The sequence below is a fragment of the Corvus kubaryi genome, unplaced genomic scaffold (genome assembly GCF_017639235.1).
Source record: "Corvus kubaryi isolate FWS band 111438036 unplaced genomic scaffold, C.kubaryi_AGA036_p1.0 37394, whole genome shotgun sequence".
Lineage (NCBI taxonomy): Eukaryota > Metazoa > Chordata > Aves > Passeriformes > Corvidae > Corvus > Corvus kubaryi.
This window is the reverse complement of record NW_024581133.1, coordinates 13243928-13265716: the sequence shown is the minus strand read 5'-3', so window position 1 is coordinate 13265716 and position 21789 is coordinate 13243928. Positions and strand designations below refer to the sequence as shown.

The window sequence follows — 21789 nt, the reverse complement described above, 5'->3', positions numbered from 1 at the left end:
TTTCTGGTTCTTACAGACATCCTATCCCCCAGCTATGCCATTGTGTGAGTCATTGCTGCTCTGTCCTTGACCCTCTAAACACATCATGGTAACAGCAAGGCCAAAAAATCCCTTGCAAAAGCAAAACCTGCCTTTGAAATAATCTGTTTACGAGCGTGATTTATGTGGCATCACACACCCAAATGCCTCTGGTCCATCTTCTGGTGCTGCCTTTACCTGGTACAGGTTTCCTCAGGGTGGGACATGGGGAGAGGAGAAAGGGGCTCAGGTTGCTCCTCTTTGTTTCTCTGTGGAGTTTGGGTAGTGGTAGGGGCAGGAGGATGAGCTCAGTTAATGCTCTGAGATTAGTAGATGTTTAGCAGAGGTTGCATCTGTTTTGCAGACCCTCAGAAGCAGCTTCAAGCTCTCAAAGCTGCTCTTGTTTTAAATTGCTTTTTAAATAATTTTTTTCTCCCCCACTTTCATCTTCCCTTTTTCTGCATTACTGAGTGAGGGTAAAGGGAAAATGGATTCAGAGCTTTTCCACACAGCTTTCTGTGTCCTGAGCAGCCATTTCCATTGGCAGCACAAGTCTCCATATCTCTGGTCTTGAGCTTATTCACTGCTCTGTGGATGTTTGGTGTTGCAGGGATGCCTGTGGGAAAGGAAAAGCTTGTGCAAAGAGTAGGCAGGTGAGATCTTGATGCTTCTTTTTTGTTGCTTGAAGGAACATGCAGAAGCTCTGATTTTCACCCTTGTTGGAGCCAGTCCAACAGAAACCTCTCAGTTCTCTTGGCACCAAAGAGAGTGGCAGGTCCTCACCGGTGGCATTTGCACCAAAAATGGGGAGGGAGTGCTGCCAGAAGACTCTCTTGTGTGAAGAGTGGCTATCACTCAGGAAGAGGATAGAAAAATATTATGCTGAGGAAGTTAATTTTAAATGAATTAAAGGAAGATAAGTTCACATTTTCCAGATGAGCATCTTTCAGGAAAAAGAAATCAAATAAAATAACAAAAAAGTTATAAACGGCAAATTCAACATTAGTTTCAATGAAAGATTAAGCAAATATTGTAGACATTTTAATAATAGCAATAAAAACCGAACCTAAGTATCATAACAATATGCATGTTGTAAACTCATGTAATCACATGCAGTTATTGTTCCTAAATTGCATCTTGCTTTTTGCAACAGTAATATATTCTCTGTCTGCCTGGGAAGATTTGGTAGACAATGGCTGCAATGATGGTACAAAAGTTGAAGGAGGTGATGTGGGGGAGTTCTGGAAGGCTCTTTTCAGCTCTCTCTTTTGTTGTCATTTATTTAAATGCAAATCTTTCAGGGAAAAAAAAGTCCAAAATCTGATAAATATTCAGTAGCCTTGGTGCATTCATGAATGTGAGGCTGAATTTATGGAAATGGTGAGTCATACAGAAACTTGTCCAGGGAAACAAGGCATTTCTGTTAAAGGAAGAGCAGGGTACGGCAAAACTCTTAAATTAAGCCAAGGCCTAGAGTGTATTTTCATGTCTTCTAATTGGGAATTTTAAAGATATACTATGTAGGAAAACTGTCACTTTGGTCATCTTCAGGCAGACATAGGCAACACTGCATTCAGACAGCTGTAATCAGTGCAGCTTCTGCTCTCAGGTCCAAGGACAAGTGCCTGTGATAGCCCATGATGTTACTGTGAGAAAAGCAGGTGGTTACAAAGCCTGGGACCAGGTCATCACACACAACTGGAGTCACAATTGAGGGTGTAGAGGGTGGTGTCCAGGAATGTGGTTCTGCTGTGCTGTTTCAGGTTCTGGTTTGTGCCAATAGAAGAGCCCTCCCCTGTGGAGATACAGCTAGAAAGCAGAAGTGAGAGCACTGCTAAACTCATGTCAGAAGTGGACGTGCTAACGCTGCTGGGCCGCAAACCGTGGCAGGCAGTACGGCCTACCAGGAAATAGCTAGTATAAGGGAATGGCATGCTTGGTATGTACCTGTGCCGGTTAGTGCTAGCTTGTCGTTTTGCAATGTTATTAAGAAACATAGATATGGTTGTTATAGTGATTGCTGCGTATAGAAGAATCTATTTTTAGCTACTGCTCAAAAGGTATAAATACTTAGCTCTGTATCAATAAAATTGGCTTCTTGCATCCGAGCAATCTGCCCCGTCTCTTCCATCGCTGACCGTCACACGACACTCCCCAGGCCAGGATCCTCTCCCAGGGCTGGACACAGTCTGATGCAAATAGGTGCCAAAGCTCATTTTCCCTTTCTTTTCCTTGCTAAATCAGTGTTTGTACTGTGACTTTCACTCCCTGGGCAATATGCACCAAAAATGTGGCCTGAGGAGACCTTCTTTTCCTCTGTCAGTCCTGAAGAGGAATATGAGAGACAGCTCCTCCACCTGAAGAACATTATGGAATGCTATAAATATGTTAATTATCTAATTTATTAAGGTTAAAACTTACTTGACCCATTTAAAAAATGTCACTGTTTCCAGGGTATCAACAAATAAAAGGATACCTGAAAGAGACCTACAGAAAAGCCTGGGTGTATGTCATGAATGTCATGTTATTTCATGGCTTTACATTTAAGCATCTCAGTTACTGCATCTCCTTACTCTTAGAAGATTACCAACGAGAACAGGTTCAAAACTTTGTGTAAGTGAAATCTGCAGAGCGTAAAAAGAATTCACAGTAAACATCTTTTCCTTGTAGGTAGACATGACACAAAAATGTGGGGTTTGGTATTTGTTCTGTACTGATATTGTTATTCTTGTCTATTCGTTATGTTTCTGCCATAGTTCATTTTGAGTTCATTACAGAGCTTTGCCTTACAGTATGACATGACTAAGCTTATGCTTAGCATTATTATTATATCATTTGCTTGTAAGCTCTGCCTGTTTTATTGCTGAATTATCCATTTTTAGCAATATTATTTAGAAAATAACTGTCCGCAAATGTCTAGGATTTTTTTCAGGTTTTACTCAGATCAGTTTAAACTGTTCAAATCTTAGATAAAATAAAATACAGCTTAGTAGAGCCTATAGATATAACCTTAACATTTGTTTATCACTGACTAGGACTGGCCAGAAAATTACTATTTAGGGAGGGTTTCCATACATTTTGGGATGAAAATCATCTTAATTTTTTTTCACAGCTTCTTGAGGAAAATGGGACAAATTCTCTATCTGATGCAGTTGAAGGCATGGAAGATGGATCTTCTACATCCAAAACTACTGGCTATTTAGTATTATCTATTATTTAAGATACATCTCACTTTATAGTCTACATTTCCACATACCACTTTGAAGGCACAATTTGATTATTATTGGTTGGTTGTTTTCTTGCTTTCAGTTGAGGACAAGCTGCTACAAGGACTCAGGCTTCTGTCCTCAAGCTCAAGGTGTCCAGAGAAGGATTTGTGCAGGGGGACTTCCTTCTACACCTTAGGTCTAGTCTGGCTGGACACCTTTCCCATCCTAGGTTGTGTGCAGAGTAACAGGATGCTTTGCCATGACTTGCTAAGCCACCTTGGGAGCCAGGTAGGGTGGGTATTTGCTGCCTGGAAGGCAAAGAGAGTAAGTTTTTCAAATACTGAATAGCAAAATATTGAACTTCAGAAGAAGAAAGCCCCCCCCCACTGGAAATAAAATAAAAACATATAGTCCTTCAGGAAACTAGCCCATTGCATAACAAGCAGATAAGAATGAATTGTTCCTTTCAAGTCAGTTTTTAAAAGAGGAAAATATTTAGAAAGTAAATCTTGCAGTCTAGGTAAAAGCAATTTTGTTTTATGCAGCTGCCAGTGAGAAGAGTCCTGGTGCAGTGGTACTTGTAAGTCGTAATCAATAAACATGAATTATTTAGAAGACACAAGATAAAAATGAATGAGTATTAAACCAGAATTAATCCACCATATAAGCACTAAGCAATATGTATGTGTTCCTAGCAAATTGGTAGTGACATCCATTTGGAATCTCAGTTTACATGCATGAAAAAGGTATAAGTGAATGTTTCATCATCTAATTGTAAATAAATTTTAGCTAAAATGCATGAACTAACTGTTAAGGATCAAGTATCTTAAATTAGAATGTCTATAGTATATAAAAGCAGACATTCTGGCCAGATGGTGTGAGAATAAGAAGTGACTGCACTTCAAATAAATAACCAGAAATCATGTGCAATGGGGTTCACTCGAGCACCACACATTAAAACAACCTGCAAAGAAGAGATGAGGCAGTTTAGGAGAAAAGTTTTTGTGTTGGAGGGGCAATGAAAAATCTCATTTAACATAGATACTGTGTTAGTCCCACTTTTTGCTTCTTCTGTCTGCAGAAATGAGGTCTCAACAGAGCTTTTGGATCCTGAAGAAACATGATGAGAGATATCATTCCCAACCCACTGACAGAGAAGGAAGAGGAGTAATAGTACTCACATGTAAATGAAGTGAGGCAAGGCCTGAAAAATGCTTCATGACAAGAGGAAAAATTGAGGAATTAGGAGTGTCCAAAAGAGTACTTTGTAGTACAAAGACCTGTGGGATGGGAAGAAAATATTAAACAGGTAATGGAGATGACAGAGGGTAGAGATAATTCCTCCAAAAATACTAAAATGATGTACTTGAACTACAGTTGTATCTCTCTAATATACATCTGAATAGATATGGAGTCAGGAAATGGTTATTTATAAGCTAAAGCAAAAAGTCCATTGGTATTGCTTTCAAACATAGATACTATCTAGAAGGCAAGCCCATGTAAAATGTTTTCCGAATGAACTTGGTTAAAATTTCAGAAGTATGGGTGGTTGGGAATGAGAATTTCCAGCATATCTGATAGCAGAGGAAAAGTAGAAACTGCTCATCTTAACATATCCTGTAAAATTCTGTAGGTCACCCAGGTTCAGGTTGTGTGCCCTTATTAAAGCTCCAAGAATGTTTCTGGACTAATTACAGTAAAAGTGAAGTTGTTCAACAGTGGTGTTTATCTGTTACGACAGCATAGTGATCACTGATTCTTGCATGAGTGACAGAAAGGTTAAGTTAGAGATCTTCTGAAGGAGGACTTTTTTAGCCATAGGGGACAAAAGCAGAGGAAAAAAGGACTGCAAAGGTTGTATACAAAGAAGCCTTTAATGCAGATTTGCCATAAGGCAAGATATAGTGCTTGAGTGTTATGAACTGCAAAAACTGCATGAGCACATTATATTTTAAACACTTAATCTGTTTTACAAACTATATACATTCTTCTGCTAAATAAGATGAATTGGGATTCAAGAAGCAGCACATCCTGACAAATCTTCTCCTAAAGGCATCCATTAATATAAATCAACAGTAGCAATTTTGTTTGATCATTTATTTGCAAGAATCATTAAGGTTTATTAGCATAATTATTCCCTGTGGGACTTCATGTCACATAAATGAAAAATGGCATTATCAATATTTAAAAGATAAGTACGTAATGTTCAGAGTACTTAAACAGTACTCTGCAGGTGGTGTCCAGCTGTAGCAAATTAGATTAGGTTTGATTTTTAAATTCTAGAGATATAACTTGAGACAAAACTAGGCTCCTTATTGTGCAAGGCATAAGCACAACACTGAACTCTGTAGTTACTCATTACTCATGTGTGTAACACTGTTATCTAATTTCAAGGAAGCAACTTGTCCTAGGATACCAAAGGGGAAGAGAATATTGCTTACTGGTGGAAATCCTTCTATAATATCACTGCTTTTCTTACTTTTAACAGTTCTATATGATGACCTGAAATTTTCCCAGTGAAACGAGACAACTTTTTCCCTCATCTCAGTGGAGACATGGAGAAGGGCCTTGCTTTCCTGCAGGAGCTCTGAAACCAAAATCAGCTGGTTTCTCTGTAGTAACACTGTGATCATCTCAGTACTACCCATGAGGCTTGGCTTACAGGAGGACTTTTTGAAACAGACACAGGGACTGATGCATAGCAAAGCCTGTGGGTAACGCTGTGGCGGGGACATTTCATGGACAGAGATCTGTGGGCTTTGTCTGGCCCACAGCAGTGCAGAGCCAATTCACCGCTTCCATGAGGAATTTTTGTTGGAGCACAAAATTGCTGTTTTGTCAGCAGCAAAATGTATCGGTAACCACTGTGTACTCTTCTCCTCTCCTAAAGCTCTTGAATAAAACATCAATGATTTTACTAAACATGCCCCAGGACTCCTCCAGACATATCCCTGTGTGGGGCAGGGAAGCAGAGCCTGCACCAGCCTGGGGCTCATCACAAGGCTCTGCCAAGGCTGCTGGGCAGGAGGAAGAGCCAGTGTAAGAGATGGATGCAGGCAGCAGAATGACTTTCACCTTGCTCTCTGACCTTTTGGGACTGATGTTTGTTTTCTGTTACTGCCCTTCAGTTGCCCTCTCCATTGGTTGGCTTGAGGTTATGGCTACGGATTAGTTTGTTTAATACTCTGTTGTTTGCAAATGACATCTTTTTTCTTAGTATTCTGCTCTTTGCTAAGCTCCCCTTTGGAGCTCCTCAGTTTTTTAATTATTCACAAAAGCTGAACTGAACTCTTTGGAATTAATTGTGTTTGGTGGTATCTTGCAGGAATGAAAGGGGTTCTGCTTTCTTCTAAGTACGTTTCTTGGTGCTTTCAAGTCTGCACTCAAGTTAGAACACATGCCAACACCTGGACTTGGTGCTTCCCAGGAAATAGGCAGTCCCCAGGAAGAATATGCCATCTCACCCTTTTGCTTGGTGTGTACTTTTTTATGGGTGCTGCTATAGGAAGAGTAGTAAACCTTAGTACTTAACAGTTTATTTCTCAATATGTCGTTCACCTTTGGAAATTATAAATCTTCCTTCCAGAGGTGTATGTTCTGATGGCATTGCATACAAAATACTGAAAAGGAAACTGTGATCTGCTCAGTGCTTAATGACAGCCAAAATCTGCTGGGGGGATGATGATCACTGCGTGGAGGCCATGTCTGGTTTTAGTTTTCCCTCTGCCCATTCAGTTGGGCACTTTAGCAGACAAGCTTGCAGGCTGGTTACTCAAATGCCTCCTCTGCACCCTGCACAGAAAAGAAGGATAGACTAGAATAGGAAAAAATCTAATCTTTCTTTCAAACTAAAAGCTACAAATGAAGCTTGTTGTCTTGAAGGACACTTCTGACAAACACTTGTATCAGAGGTCCCATGTCAAAGTCTCAGTAAATAGATACCTTTTAAAAACCTTTTACAAACAGTACTTTCATGCTCATAAACATCCAGATTCTCTACTAAAAATCTTCTCCATTCACTTTCCTAAGTAAGGACTCGGTCCTTTTGCTTGAATTTACGATCTCTGTTCTCTTTCATTGGTTATGATAGGTAAGTGGATAAAGGTCTTGCTGCAAAAAACCAGAAGTGTCATTATAGCAATGTTTTACAACATTCTTTATAGAAGAACTATATTGCTGTACCTAGACCAGGTGTTTAAAAATAATTCGTAGAGGTGAAGCAGAAAGCCTGGTATGCTCAGCAGAAAGCACTTGCGTGCTCCCCAGTGTTTGCTAGTTGAATTAAAAGAAGCACGGTGGATGTGGCTCTCTAATTGGGTTCAAATCACTGAATGCTGGCAAAGTGGTGCCAAACTCACAGGAAAAGAAAACTGAGTTCTACAACTAAATACTTACTAAACCCACATTTGTCACATCAGAAACAGATGTATTTTTGTTGAACACATTAGAAGCACTGAGTATTTTTGTTCCTTGTAATATTTTTGTTTATTGTCTGTAATGTCATGAGTAAAAGATTGCTTCTGCCTACTGCTGCTATGGGACGTGTTTTCCCTACTACTGCAGTATAATTAAAAAAAAAAAAAATTAGTACTAAGACTTTGTTGACAGTGATAGCCCCTTAGCTCCTAAATCTGCTATCCCATCCATCACTAATCTCAAACAATGCAAGCATTAGTTTCTCTGTGACTTATCTGGATCCTTAGTAGATCAATAGCACAGCTCAGATGTTTCAGACTCTTCCCTGTTAATTTGCATTTATCTTTTCATCCAAAGAAGGTAAACTACCTCACAGAGAAGCTGTGTTATCCCCAATAGTGGTTTATAATGTTGCCAAGTCAGCATGACCCACATATCTCAGCTGGAATGCATTTGTCACTGTCTCATGTTATGATTATCTGGTAAAATGCCCTAGAAAAGATGTAAACTTGCAAAATGGCTTCACCGTTTTCATTTAATGACCTTTTCTGCCGTGTGTTCCTCCATCACCTTCAACTGAAACTGCTAAATAAAGGGAACTTACTTTTTCCCTTTAATGCTCCATTTCATCATTTTTGCCATTAGCTTTCCTCAGCAGTCTTCACTTCTGCTGTCAGGAGTTCATCAGTGGGTGCTGATACTGAATTTAAGAACTGACTCATTTATTAAGATGCTGTGTCAACCCTGAGATAGGACTGCTGAGTTTAACTCTACATTTGTACAATTGGCTGCTGATTACCTAAAGCTTTTCAGGCTCTAGGAGGGTTTAATGCTCTTAGGAAAAAGGAATGAGAATCAGGTCACTGACCTGTAGCTGTAACCAGGATGCTGCAAGAAGAAATGCTCTATGGAACAAGAGTTTGATTGCAATTATGCAGCAGGGACTCATTCCTTTCCATATTATAGGAAGGTAGATATTTCATTTATCTGGTTTTCTAAAAACTTCATAAGCTATGTAATGAAAGAAAACTGAAATATAAACACACTGGATTTCTAAGAAGTCTGACCCAGCTGGTTGCTAAAACAGTGCGTTTTTATTCTTCTTCAGAAGAGCAGAGCAACTCTGCCTGGACTGAACTCTGCTCTGTATGTGTGAAATTTGTAGGTCTTTAACTGAGAAATTAATCAGTGCTATCAAGGAGCTCTGCTTTTGACATGAGGAGAAGGTAGGTCTGTTTTCACCACAGTGCTTGATTTCTTCCCAAATAGGAAGGTACGAGGGAGGCCCCTCCAGGGAGGGGGGGTCACTTGCTGTGACTGCACAGCTGGGAAGAGGAGCAGCAAAAACAGATGCTTGCCTCTCAGGTGGAGGAGGAGCACCCAACTGAGATGACCTTGATGAGGAGAACGGGATGTGCTAAGAGGGCCTGGCACAGAAGTGCTTGGCCAGGTGCAGGTGTGTGGAGAGCCAACAGGGAGATGCAGCCAGTGCCGGAGAGCAGCAATGGTTGCAAACTGAAAAAGGGGAACTTCTGGCTGGATGTAAGGAAGGGAACAAAAAAAAAAGAAATTAAGATGCCCAAGCTTTAGGACCAGGAGTCTGCAGTTCCTGAGGGTGCTCTCAAGAAGAGATGAAACCAGTAGTTGCATCTAAATTGAGGGAAACAATTGTTTTCCATCTCTTATGTATTCCATTTAATGGAAGAACAAGACAAGGGCGTATTGGGTATTTCTGTGGAGTTTATGGGTTATTTTCCCCTCCTGGTTCTCTATGTGGGGTGACTGTGTGCTGAAAGGTTACTTACCTTCTTTTGGAAATCTGCAGGCACAGAACGTTTATTGAGCTGTCCCTGTGGCTTAACTTATGTTGGGGAAAACAATCAGGGCATTAAAGGTAAGAGTTTCTGAGCACAAACTGCCATAAGGTATTGAGGATAAAGGAATTCTCTGGTTGCATTTTTTTTCTTCTTTGTATTTTAAGCACACTTTAGCAGATGTGAAATGTATAGGAAATTAAAAGAATAGTGAGGTTCCAAGGACTGGAAACCTCAAAATATTTTCCCATTGGGAATCTTTCAGGATATTAGTCCTGTGGTCTGTCTCTTCTGTGAAAGATACGCTGCTAGCAAATAGTTTACATGCAAATATAAGCCACCTCTTAATTTTAAAAATAACTTTGTGAACTGACTCATTGGTCTCTGATATGTATTTTGTTCAAGCATTTTTACTCCCACTTTTCTGAGTACCTTGCTGTCCTGGAGACTGACTCAAGGTGCTCTCCTTTTAGAGGGTTGCTGTTCCAAAATGAGGGTGTCATGTGAGCAAAGATGACATTTTACGTCTCAAGGTTATTTGCTTTTATTTCCTAAAATGAAGGGCAGGGACTTGATTTTGTTCTTTTGTTTGGTAAGAAAGAAAATTCCATTTATTTCCAGTGAGGCTCATATCTGTTTACTGAGGAGAAGGAGCAGCAAAAGTACCTTTTGCACCTTTATCCCCCCCAGCCCTGCCACCTCCAAACCTTGAGCACTAAAAGTTACTGCTGTGCCAGAGTAGTTAAAAGATTCCTTCTTTCTAAGTCAATGCTTTAGAATCATTGGACGACTGGGGAATGGGGGGTGGGGTGGGGGTGGTGTTGACATTTATTTGTTTCCTTGCCTAATGGTGAAGAAAGTGATTTTTTTAATGTTTGGGGTGTTTCGGTTTTTTGTTTTTTGTTTTGTTTTGGTTTTTTGGTTTTGGTTTTTTTTTTTTTGTTTTTTTTTGTTTTTTTGTTTTTTTGTAAGAGAAGTATAGTGGTAGCACCACTTGCAAAGAACTAGGGAAAGTTTATGATCTTTTTCTGTCTCATCTCTTTCTGCTTGTATCCTTTTAAAGACATGGTCTCCTGTAGTTTATTCCTCCCTTCCCCAAGCATTGTGGGAAAACACTTTTCTTATTAAGAGGACAGAGAATAACCAAAGCTCCAGAAAGAATTCCACCATTGTGGGAAAATTTCTAAAAGATTTAAAATAGTGTTTTCATCCCAAAAATATATAGATATAGACACATCTAGCACTGCATCAGTAGAAACAAGCAGACTTCTAACCTAATTCTTTACCTTCTCTTAAGCTTTATTAATTTTAATTAATTTTATAAAGTAGGTGACATTAATGAGTTTGAAATACTGCTTTAAATAAGCTTAAATGTCTTTAGTTTTACTTAACTGTGTAGGAAGGAACATAAAGTTGAGGAAAGTGGGTAGGCTTGAGTTTGGGGAGTTGGGTGCCCCAAGGTTGATTTCCTTCCTGGAGCAGTCAATCCAGCCAAACTCTGGAGGGAGCAGTTGTGGTCTGTGTAAGGTCTCTTTCTGGAATATTAAAGGCTGGGTTTTCTTGAATAAATCATACTCTGTACCAAGTACCCTTACCAGAATCATGTAGAGTCATCTGTTTTGGTGATGTTCATGTTCTGTCTGTTGTGTTCTGCCCTGTGCCTGTATCTCCCACACCTGTTGGGGATCCATCGTCATAGCTATGAAGGAGAGAAATTCTTAATTAAACGCTGCCACCTGGAGTTTGTGTTTAGAGGTGAATCAAGTGCATTAATTCAAAATCACTACTCAAGAAATGCTTTTAAATAGCAACTTTCAAAGGTGCCCCTCGCCATGACGTCACGCGGCCCTGGCCCCGCCTGCTCCGGGGGTCACGTGCCAGGGTCGGGTCGCCATCTCGGCCAATCAGCGGGGGCAATTCCCCCGGAAGCGAAATCGCGCCCTGCAGGCCGGCGGCGCCACGCGTTGCCACGGCAACGGCCGGCAGGATGGTGAGGGGGAGCGGGACCGTGAGGGGAGCGGGATCGGGGGCGGCAGGGGGAGCGGGACCGTGAGGGGAGCGGGATCGGGGGCGGCAGGGGGAGCGGGACCGTGAGGAGAGCGGGATCGGGGGCGGCAGGGGGAGCGGGACCGTGGGGGGAGCGGGATCGGGGACGGCATGGGGAGCGGGATCGGGGACGGCATGGGGAGCGGGACCGTGAGGGGAGCGGGATCGGGGACGGCATGGGGAGCGGGACCGTGAGGGGAGCGGGATCGGGGGCGGCATGGGGAGCGGGACCGTGAGGGGAGCGGGACCGTGAGGGGAGCGGGATCGGGGACGGCATGGGGAGCGGGGGCGGGTCCCTGCGGCTGTCCTGCGCCACCGCTTCTCCCTTGTCGCCCGCAGGCGTCCGAGGAGCGGGACTGGGGCAGACGGGCGGCCCGGCTGCGGGCCGAACTGGAGCGGGAGCGGCGGCTGGATGAGGCGCTGCGGGCGGTAAGAACTGCTGGGGCGGCCGCGCTCGAGGGGGGTGGGAAGGCCAAGGAGAAGTGTTCGCCTGGCTTTACCTTTGCCCGTCAAAACCTTTCCCCAGTAACAATCATTTACTAACTTGTATAGTCTTGCTGACTGCACAGTCTCCTTGCCTTCTTCCAAATGTGCGTGTGCGAGAGTTGGTAAGGAAATTGTTCTGATCAGGCAGAAGAGAACAGAAAGCAGAGAGCACTGCAGCTGGAGCGAGAGCAAAAGCTGGCGGCTGAGCTGGCGAGGCGGGACCTCGAGAAAATGAAAGATGAGAAGATAAGGCAACAAGTCAGGGCAAACAGGTAATTCAGACATTTCCCAGCTATATCAAATTGGCTGCTTGTTATCATGATTTGGGAAAGTTGGAGTGGAGAGGACTCAGACCTGGAAGGAAAAGTTAGTTTGAGGTCCAGGTATAATAAAAAGTTAGTTTTAAGCAAATTTTGTCTATAAAAGATGTTGATCCACAAAATTTTCATTTTGAGGATATGTATATGTACATTTAGGCATATCCATGAGCATACATGTGTATGTATGTGTACCTGTGCTTATATAGTTAGAAGTCAAGGATGCAGAACTGTTGATAGCACATGTAGGAATATAGGAAACTCTTGTTTTTAAGTGGATTTTTTTTCTTTTTTTGCCCTTTAGCTAGAGCAGTACTTTTCATCAGGGTTGCCCCGATGAAAAATATTCTGTTTAAATAGTGATGGAAACTTAATTTTTTCCCCTAGATACCTACCCCCTTGTAATAGGATAATTTTTTTCCCCCTCCAGTCTTGAACTTCGAGAGTTAGAAAGAAAGCTGAAATCTGCTTATATGAATAAAGAACGAGCTGCACAGATTGCTGAAAAAAAAGCTATATACGATGAGAAAATGGTAATTAGTGCTTCCCAGCTCCTGAGTCCTGTAACTCTTTGTGTGGATTGTGCAGAAGATTTTTCCTTTGACATTTTTCATCTAAAATATTGTTCAGGCATTCGGTGTTATTGAAAATATATTTTGTGTTATGAAGGATTAATTAACCAGTAATAACTAGATGTAGAAAAAGGTTTACTTTGCCATTGCAATTGAAGGAGTAATGAATTAGCTGTATGACTGGTTATAGTTGTTATTTTACTGGTTTTGTAACATTTATCTGAGTAAAAACTATGATACCCTTTGTACAGTAAGTTTTTACAGTGGTGAATCCGTACCTCAGAGTCTGGTTGTTGAAAACAATGTTACTATTGTTAAACAGTGATCTGGGTAACTTCAGAAAGACTTGCAAATTTGTATTTATGTATAGAATAATATTGGTGATCAGGCAGATGCTTCTGATTACGTTAATGCTCTATACAGAGTTCAATGCAGGCAGCTCATTGAGGTTCAATGCAATGTGCTCATTGAGCGTGTTCTCTGTAGCCCAGCTTCATTCCAGTCACTGTGCTGATGTAAGTCCCACCTGTGCTCAATGCTTTGTCCCTTAAGTACTTTTAGTGCTCCTCAAGTTGGTTAAATCTTGAGGGTGCCCTTCAAGGGTTCTACTGACTAGATTAAGCTATTAAGCATGTTAAGGCTCTATATTTATAGACTGAGGTGGAAGACATTCCTTTCTGGTAATGCATCATAATTCCTTTTCATACTGTGCATTTTTTCATTACAAGTTGTAGTACAGGGAATGAAAAGAAATCTTGTGTTGCCTTTTTCCCCCCTAGAAATGGGAGGATGAAGTAGCCCAAGAGATGAAGGAAGAGTACAACAGGTTTCTGAAAGAAGAAATGTCTGCAGAACTGAGGCGAAACCAGGAGAAGAAAATGTACCATCAAGAACTGGACAAGCAGGTTGAGGAACAAGAGAAGAAGAAGCAAGAGGCTTATGAAGAGTTTCTAAGAGAGAAACTCATGATTGATGAAATTGTAAAAAAGATCTATGAAGAGGACCAAATGTTAGTTACTTTGAATTTTTATTATTTATTAATTTAAAACATAACAACTCATACAATTCTGCACAGAAAGCTGATTTGTATGCACCTATTCCATATAGAGTAAGGCCCATTTTAGTTTTCCTTGGTCACATTTTACTAATAAGAGACTGACTTGCATGAATTTTCCTGTTGAAACATCAGAATGTCCCAGTCAGTCTCGTGTCCTTGTTCCTCAAATATGAAATCCAGCTTTATTTGCAGGAGGGCTTCCAGTGGGCCCATCATGCTGGACACGACAGCATATTACATATTTCTGCCTTGCCTTGTGTCCCTGCCTTGCCACCAGATGCTTTGTTTGCATGTCTTAGGAACAGGGAAGGAGGTTTCTCAGGGCAGGGTATTGGCGGGGGGGGGGAGAGTTTTGTGTAAATAAAAAGTTTAGGAGTTGTGGTGCCATTTGGCTTTCTTTTCTTCTCTTTGATGGGGCATAAAATGCAGCAGCAGCGAGTAATTTTGTGTACAGTCTGTCCTCTGGAAAGGTGTTAGATATGAGATTCCCTTCTTCAGGCAATTCATTACTAACTATTTTCAATTTAGCTATCTAGTTTTTAGCCGAATGGTTAAGGAAAGTAATTTAAATGTTAGTTTCTGGAATATATTGTTAATGGCGAGCATCTGGTTGATTTAACGTTACTCTGCAGTATGTTAAATGACTATTTGAACTCTTTTTTTCCATCTTCTACAGGGAAAAACAACGGAAGTTAGATAAAATAAAAGAAACTCAGACATATATTGAAGAGTTTATAAAAGAACAAGCTATCTGGAGAAAAAGGAAACAGGAAGAGATGGAAGAAGAAAATAGGAAAATTATGGAGTTTGCCAACATGCAACAACAAAGAGAAGATGATTGGATGGCTAAAGTTCGAGACACTGAGGAGAAAAAACAGAGAGTTCAAAACATGGTATCAAAAATTGAAATTGTAGAAAAAATTGTTGTATGTTTTTGTCTTTCATTTAGAAACCTTTCCTTTTTGTTATAGGTTGCCAAGACCATGGAGAGAGAAGAACAGAGGCGTAAAGAACAGGAACAAATCCGCCAAGATCTGTATCTGGAAAAACAAGAAGAGGTTGAAAGGAAGAAGGAGATGGTAAGTGCTGGCAGGTACATGAAGGGTTTTTTTTACACCCTTTGGATATCTAAGTCTGCAGTGTTTTTTGTGACTTTGGGATGTGTTTGAGGGACACCTTGAGCCCGTTTTGGACTGTGAGCTATCTCAAAGCAAAAGGCTTAATTCTGATACGGTTTTAAGAGTCTTAAATGAATTTGAATTGTTCCCAATTCTGTTCTAGCACAAAGTATTTATTTTCAACTCTATTTCCTGAATGTTCTCAGTCAGACAGGCAGTTTGTACATTAGCTTAGGTTTTGGAGGGAAAAATTTGTACTTTGAGTTTCCTTTTCCATTCCTAATGTATTTGTTTTAATTTCAACCAGGAAGACAAGTGAAGGTTTTGAATACCCTTATGGCCCCATTTATACATTTACTTATCGTGTGAAGGAGAATACCAGTAACTTGGAAGTTTAGGTTTTAGCAAAGTAGTAAAATTATCTGCTTTTCTTCTGCATTTCCATTTCCTATGTGCCTGGCCACACTCTGTCTTACCTTGCTGTGGGTGAAAAACAAAACGTAACATAGGTTGAGATACCAAACACTGCTATTTTTAGAGTGTTGTTCAGGACGACTGTCTTGTTGATTCCCTTCATCATAGCGGGGGAAAAAAAATCTCCTTTTGTTTTGGACTTAATTTTCAGAATCATGTGATATTTGCCAAGCTGATTAATACTGGAGAGCACTGTCAGATATGGAATGTTTGCTCCAGTTAGTTATGCTAGAAGTTAAGAACTACAGTAAATTTATTCCAAGATAAATGGAGTAGATTGGCTGCTGCTGCTCAGAATTTTTCAATGTTCAGTAATACTGCATTTTACTAAATTCCTTTATAGGCAGAAATTGAAAAGAGAATAAGGCAGCGCCTAGACTTAAGGCAAACATATGAAGAGCAAGTTGCTCTGAAGGCAGCAGCACAACAAGCTATGAGAGAAGAGGAGGAAGCCCTCCGGCAGCAGATTTTGGCCAAGTTTGCCGAGGACGATCGCATTGAGCAGCTGAACGCGCAGAAACGGAGAATGAAACAGCTTGAACACAAAATGGCCGTGGAGAAAATTCTCGAGGACCGTCGCAAACAGTGTATAGCAGAAAAAGTAAGTGTTTCATATGCACCTTTGGTTTGAGCAGAGTGTTTAATATGGGAATACTTGTGCTATCCTAAGGGACAATGCTGGTGTTGCTAGGGAAAGGTGATGGGAATTGCAGGGGGGGAAGCAGGACTTTGTTTTGGTTTCTGACAAGAGAAAAGTATTTTTAGAGCTAACTGTTTCTTGTTGCTCAAGAGGCTGGGGTCAACACCATCCCTGGCCCACTGTGTAGCTGATGTGCTGTGCAAATACCTCTTCAGGAGCCATGAGATCAGCAACACAACTGCTGTCCAGTTCCACATCCCTGGTCAGCTGCACTGATAATGATGTCTGAGGAGTCTTTAGGTTAAGTCTCTTGAATTGAGATCTGAGGAAGAAAAGGTGATAGCTGAAAGCAAGACACAGAATCCCATACTGCTGTTTTCATAACTGTTTATAGGGTATAAATCACCTGTGTAATGTGAATTGCAATTTCCAGTCATCAATGTGAGAATTCATACCTATTGCACCTTTTCCTGGATTAGAGCAGTAGGACAGGAACAGACTAACTTGTCTGAGAGCCAAAAAGCCACCAGAACTGAACATTGCCTGCCTTCAAAATGGCTTCTGACACCAAACACTTGGACAGCAGACTCATCCCATGACTTGCCATTCAGTTTTCTGTTTTATCTAGATGAGATTGTTTTCCAGTTGCCAAACAGGTATTGTTTAAACAGTGCTTTGTGGGGTTTTTTTACATACACTTTCCATTCTTTTCAAGAGAATTTCCTGTGACCAGGAATTAGTAAGTGGAAGTTCAAAATTTACTCCACTAAAATTTTTGTCTTTATGCTGTGGTGGATAGTGGTGGAAACAAATGTTCACAAGAGCTGAAACAGAACTTGGGAAAACTTGTTTATTGTAGGAGCGTGAACTTGAAGAAAGAGAGTTAGAGAAGAGGAGACAAGCAAGTATCCGTGCAATTATTGAAGAAGAGAGACAGAAACTCTTGAAAGAGCATGCATGGAAACTGCTGGGTTATCTTCCTCGAGTAAGTGAATTGTATTTTAAACACCTTTAATATCTGTCCTGTAAATTGATATTCTCTTGGATAGTTCAAGGTGAAGTTGCAGAACTGTGCAAGTTCCTGGAGTCAGTGGATGTCCTTATTGTGTTAGCTCACTCGCACTCACCTCTTCCTTTTTCTTTTGAGGTGGGACGCATTTACAGTACTGCTCTTTCTGCTGAGGGGCGTTGGGCTCTCTGGCACTATTGATGCCTTGTACAGAACTCGCTGAAAGCTTCCACAGCATTTTGCACATCCAGTGTTTGAAATATGGAATGTGAGTTCTACAGCAGGGCTTCTCTAGCCAGAAAGGGGTCCACCACATCTTAAAACCTGTTTCCACCAAATTTCTCAGCTGGGGTTTTGGCAGCAATTTCTTGCAACTCTGGCTTGTCTGCCAAATATTCCATAACTATGGATTCTGCAGTAGTGCAACGAACTGCAGCATTTACAGAAGCATTTCCAAGCTTGCTCTGTTCGTCCCTGTATTTTTAAAAGTTAAAAAGATGGAAGCAGTTATTGCAATAGGAATAAACTACAATTTCTTTCGTATTGTGCTTCATAATTGGGAAGATCTCCTAATAGTACACAAATAAACAGAGAGCTGCCTTAGGGATGTAAAAAGGCATTTACAGTAGGGAGGGAGCTATCCAGCTGGTTAAAGAAATTCTGCAATCTGGAAAACATTAAGTAGAGCAGAGTTTCATTTTTATTCAAATATTAATACAATTATTGGTGCAGGAATTTGTAACACTTGGAGCGAGTTGTTATCTAATGTAGATTTCATTAAAGGATAACTCAGAGTGACAACATTTTGTATACTTCTCTGGTTTGAATTTGCTGCTGTAGGAAGCCTTGGCAATTTCCATGTCCAAGGTTCACATATGTGCCATGTATGATGTTCTACTTTTCTGTTCTCTGCTTCAACACTGTGTCTGAGTTGGGTGCTCCTACATCACATTACTTCACTGAAAATGGTTAAATAGCAAAGTTCTACCAAATCCAAAACTTTCCAATATAAATGCAGTTTGTAACTTTTTCCTCTTTTTTAAATGCTGCAAGGTATGTTCTGTGGGTCATACATATTTTTAGCTGTAAAATTACTTTAGAAATTTAGATTTCCAGGTGCCCCACTTCTCTTCTCAAAAACATAGTCTTTGATTAAGTTGTCCTGCATTACTTGATTTCCCAAGTTATTTCTTTGTATGAGCTAATACCAACACAGGTAAAGGTGGAGACAGAACCCCAGCCCAGCCAGGGCCTCTTTTCACTGCAGTTGCGTGATTTTACTAAACCTGCTCCTGTGCTGTACTGACTGCACTCACTCAGTGAGCAGTCACTCCTGTGAGCAAGAGAACGCAGCTAAATGTTGTCTTTTGGCAAAACAAAAAGGGTCTCTGGGTTAGCACCAATTTGTAACTCATCTGCTCAGGTTTTGTGATGGTTTTCAGGCTTGATTTTCAGGTTTGTTTTGAAGGTAACATAACAGTATTATGGATACCATTATGGATGCAGTATTTGCTTCCATGGAAGATTTCAGAGATCCATAGTAATCTCTCTACTTTGTTTTACCTTCTGATGTGTGTTTCTTTCCTATTAATGCAGGGAATACTCAAAGACGAAAATGACATTAACATGCTTGGAGAAGATTTCAGGTTGGCATACCAACAGAGAAGAGGTAATGAACTTCCAGAAGAGAGCTGAACCTTCCCCCAGCTCAGCTCCTGCTTTTACCACTAGGTGTCAGCTGCTTCCCAGTGAAAACTTCTATTTGCTGTTAACAGTGAGGAATTCCTCTTTAGCAGCATTAAAAGCCTTGCTTTTAAAACCGAAGTTCTAAACTGTGATGAGCAGTTAGTTTTACATAAGTGTGTGCTCCACTTGCATTTTTCACAAATAAACTGTTCTGGAGTTCTCAATTATTCTCAGTTAGTCATGTAGCAATGTTAGAAATGTTTTCTTCAGCAACACAGCAGAAACCTAAGCTCGCGTGTGTATTCCAGTCTGGACTAAAGGATTCTCCTAACGCACTACTTCTGGGAACATGTGGCTGTCCTGACATTACACTACTACAATCCTCATCCAAATGTAGTGTCTTATCTCCATGAAGTAGGTCTGAGGTCCTTCACTGGAAGGTTCTAAGCAGAGATGTTGTTCCATTCTGAGGTCAGAACCACTGTTTATACCTTTCTTTCAGTGCATAAACTGACTAATTTTTATCCCATGTTCTTTTTCACTTACTCTGAGGCAGGACTCCATTGCAATAGCTGAGGTCTGGCAGAAGTTCCTGCAAGCAGCACAGGCTTGTATTGCTCCTGTTCATTAATGTATGCACAACAGGCTCAGCTCATCTACCCTGAATCTGTTTTCTAGTTATTGATTACAATGATGACTAATGAAGTTGTTAAGGATGTAATGCTTGTAGAGCACCTGTGAATGTGGAGTCATCGCTCCTGCCTGTATCCCAAAGCAGCAGCTGATGGCCAGGGAAAGGTTTAATATTTTCACCTTGACTGAAGGAACACTTTTACACAATACAGCTCTATGGGACTGTGGAGGCAAGTCTCATGTATAGTTATGCCAGCCAGGGGCTAAGATGTAATGGCTAAAACAAGTTATGGTCGTTTCTATAAAAGAGCTGTTGGTGCTTAAATTAGATGCCAGACCAGCTAGCTTTGAGGGGAGATCTGTTACAGAGAACAGACAAGGCCAATTTTCCAACCATGTGTTTTAAAAAGGACATGACATTTTCTTCTCAACTGGATCACTGGTTAATTTATTTCTGTTGCAACAAGGAATTTTCTGAGACTAAATCCTGACTTCCTCGGACTGAATATTACCATAGGTAAGGTACAGTTTTAAATGCTAAAACAGAGCAAACTGATAACCAAGTTCACTTGTTGGACTATTCCTTGCATGGTCTGAGCTTCTCTGCTCCTTACAGAATGGGCAGTTTGGCCTGGCAATGAAGTAGAAATTTGTATTTCATATGACATTACAACACAAGCTATCAGGCTTACAAAAGTTAAACAATTTAAACGTAAGTAAAATCAACAAAATCAATTCAGTGGGATATACAGTTATTAACTATTAACAAGGACTCATATACAATCTCAAAATAATGTACTGGCTGACTCCTCTTTCGAACAGGAGTTGCTATTTAATGGGATCAATAATTTCCCCATTCAAGAGCTTTCATGAATTCCTCTTCGGTAAAAGAAAGCATCTTGGCAGCTTCAATGTGCATCTGGAAAAAAAAAAAGAGCAGAAGGTAAAATAGTGTGAATGACCAATACAAAATCCTGGATAACTGGGATATTTTATGTGTTTTAATGAAGCACAGAAATTCCTGAAAATCTGACAACTCTTGTCACTTCTAAAGAACACGTGTAAGAAAACTGGTCCACGTTCTTTCAAGCTGATCCATATACAATTTAACATTAAAGCTATTACAAAGCAAATCATCCTACTCCTGATATTTAATGTCTTTAGGGAATTTTTTCCCTCTATCATTCTTCAGGCTCTGTCTGCTCTGTGCATCTGAACCTGCCACACAAATACTACACAAACAGCCTAAATAAGGTTTTTCTAATTCATTCAACAAAAGGCCTGTTTGAAGCAGACTTGAAGTCCTTCCACTGATTGTGAGTATCGATCACATGTGAGCTTCAGCTGCCCTTCCCCAGCGCCTTTGGCCAGAAGCTGCAAGGCACAGGGTTAGCCCCAGTCTCATCCACGTTCCTCCAGTCACAGTCTCTTCAGAAAGGACAATTCACAGCATCCTTCATCTGTGAGTAACACTTTTTGTAAGAAAAGTTAAGTGGCTTTCTTTCCTATCTGCAGTTCTGATACAGCATTTGTAATTGTTTAAAAATGTATTTAATGCAGTTTGTGACACTTGTCTGAGACGATGGGTTTGGTTCCCAGTCAGAACAGAACAGAAATGCTGCTCTGTGACACCCATTTCAGTGAATTCACGTTCCAGAGGACAATGAACTACCTCATCTATAAGAACATATTTTGAGTGAATGCTGTGTAGCTTTAATTCTCAAAATAAACTTGCAGAGCTAGAAGGGCCAGCCAAAGGCTGAGCTAGTACTGCTGCTGTTAGATGAATCCCCAGGATCTACTCTGCATCCTGTTACTGCCAGAAAAATTCCCTTGCACTGGAAATGCACAAGCAGCCCTGGTTCCTTTTATTCCGTGTACCTGTCCTCCTTTGCCCTGTGTTGGGGAAGTATTCCAGATTCAAGGGTGTAGTTTCATATTGCAATTCCCAGTTCTTAGGATAAATGTGTGTATTTCGCTCCCTGAAGTTGCCACTTCATACAGAACTATTCTTCCTCTAGGGGCTCAACAGCTTCGAAAGTGTTTACTAAATGTCTGGTGATCACTGAGTACTCAAAGGGTAAATAAAATGTTCTACTTTCTTATCTCTAAGGCTGGCCTTTCTTAAAGGGGGTTCTGTTTAACAAGCCACCATACATTGCTTGCTTTAGCTGTCTTACAGCTTTGGTTTGAGAGTGTAAGAAATGCACTGACTCCATCACAAAATGAATCCCATGAGATTCAGCAGAGTAAGAAATTGGAGGTGACCCAGTCTGTTAAGGTCCTGTCCAGAC

The 21789-nt window shown here is 40.7% G+C and overlaps 2 protein-coding genes and 2 long non-coding RNA genes across 7 annotated transcripts in view; 2 read left to right on the top strand and 2 right to left on the bottom strand.

Annotated features, from left to right (window-relative positions):
* Positions 1-1113: 1113 nt before the first annotated feature.
* On the top strand, positions 1114-10193 carry LOC121669939. The gene is made up of 3 exons (XR_006017953.1): positions 1114-2631; positions 3131-4536; positions 5716-10193. It is a non-coding gene; the product is annotated as an uncharacterized LOC121669939 (long non-coding RNA).
* Positions 3442-12246, bottom strand: LOC121669940. The gene is made up of 4 exons (XR_006017954.1): positions 12048-12246; positions 11053-11156; positions 4409-4507; positions 3442-3535 (listed from the first exon to the last, which is right to left on the bottom strand). It is a non-coding gene; the product is annotated as an uncharacterized LOC121669940 (long non-coding RNA).
* MNS1 (meiosis specific nuclear structural 1) lies at positions 11287-21600 on the top strand. 2 transcript variants are annotated; one of them, XM_042039579.1, is made up of 10 exons: positions 11287-11447; positions 11843-11932; positions 12134-12261; positions 12737-12839; positions 13658-13887; positions 14612-14828; positions 14907-15014; positions 15871-16128; positions 17027-17152; positions 18773-21600. In XM_042039579.1, the coding sequence occupies exons 1-10, from the start codon at positions 11445-11447 to the stop codon at positions 18869-18871; spliced, it is 1362 nt and encodes a 453-aa protein (XP_041895513.1). In that variant the 5' UTR covers positions 11287-11444; the 3' UTR covers positions 18872-21600. The 2 variants fall into 2 exon arrangements, with proteins under 2 accessions (XP_041895513.1, XP_041895512.1); XM_042039578.1 differs by lacking the exon at positions 11287-11447 and having other exon boundaries at positions 12138-12261.
* TEX9 (testis expressed 9) overlaps positions 17859-21789 on the bottom strand; it is a 23993-nt gene continuing 20062 nt past the window's right edge. For all 3 annotated transcript variants that reach the window (XM_042039574.1, XM_042039575.1, XM_042039577.1), the window contains one exon: positions 17859-20414. In XM_042039574.1, coding sequence (XP_041895508.1) covers positions 20337-20414 — 78 coding nt within the window. In that variant the 3' untranslated portion in view covers positions 17859-20336. The remainder of the gene's footprint in view (positions 20415-21789) is intronic.

What these genes read in the sequence shown, in the direction of transcription:
- MNS1 (XM_042039579.1), top strand. An exon ending in TGGATGAGGCGCTGCGGGCG is followed by an intron (nt 11,933 to 12,133) that starts GTAAGAACTGCT and finishes TGTTCTGATCAG; the next exon opens with GCAGAAGAGAACAGAAAGCA. An exon ending in AACAGTGTATAGCAGAAAAA is followed by an intron (nt 16,129 to 17,026) that starts GTAAGTGTTTCA and finishes TGTTTATTGTAG; the next exon opens with GAGCGTGAACTTGAAGAAAG.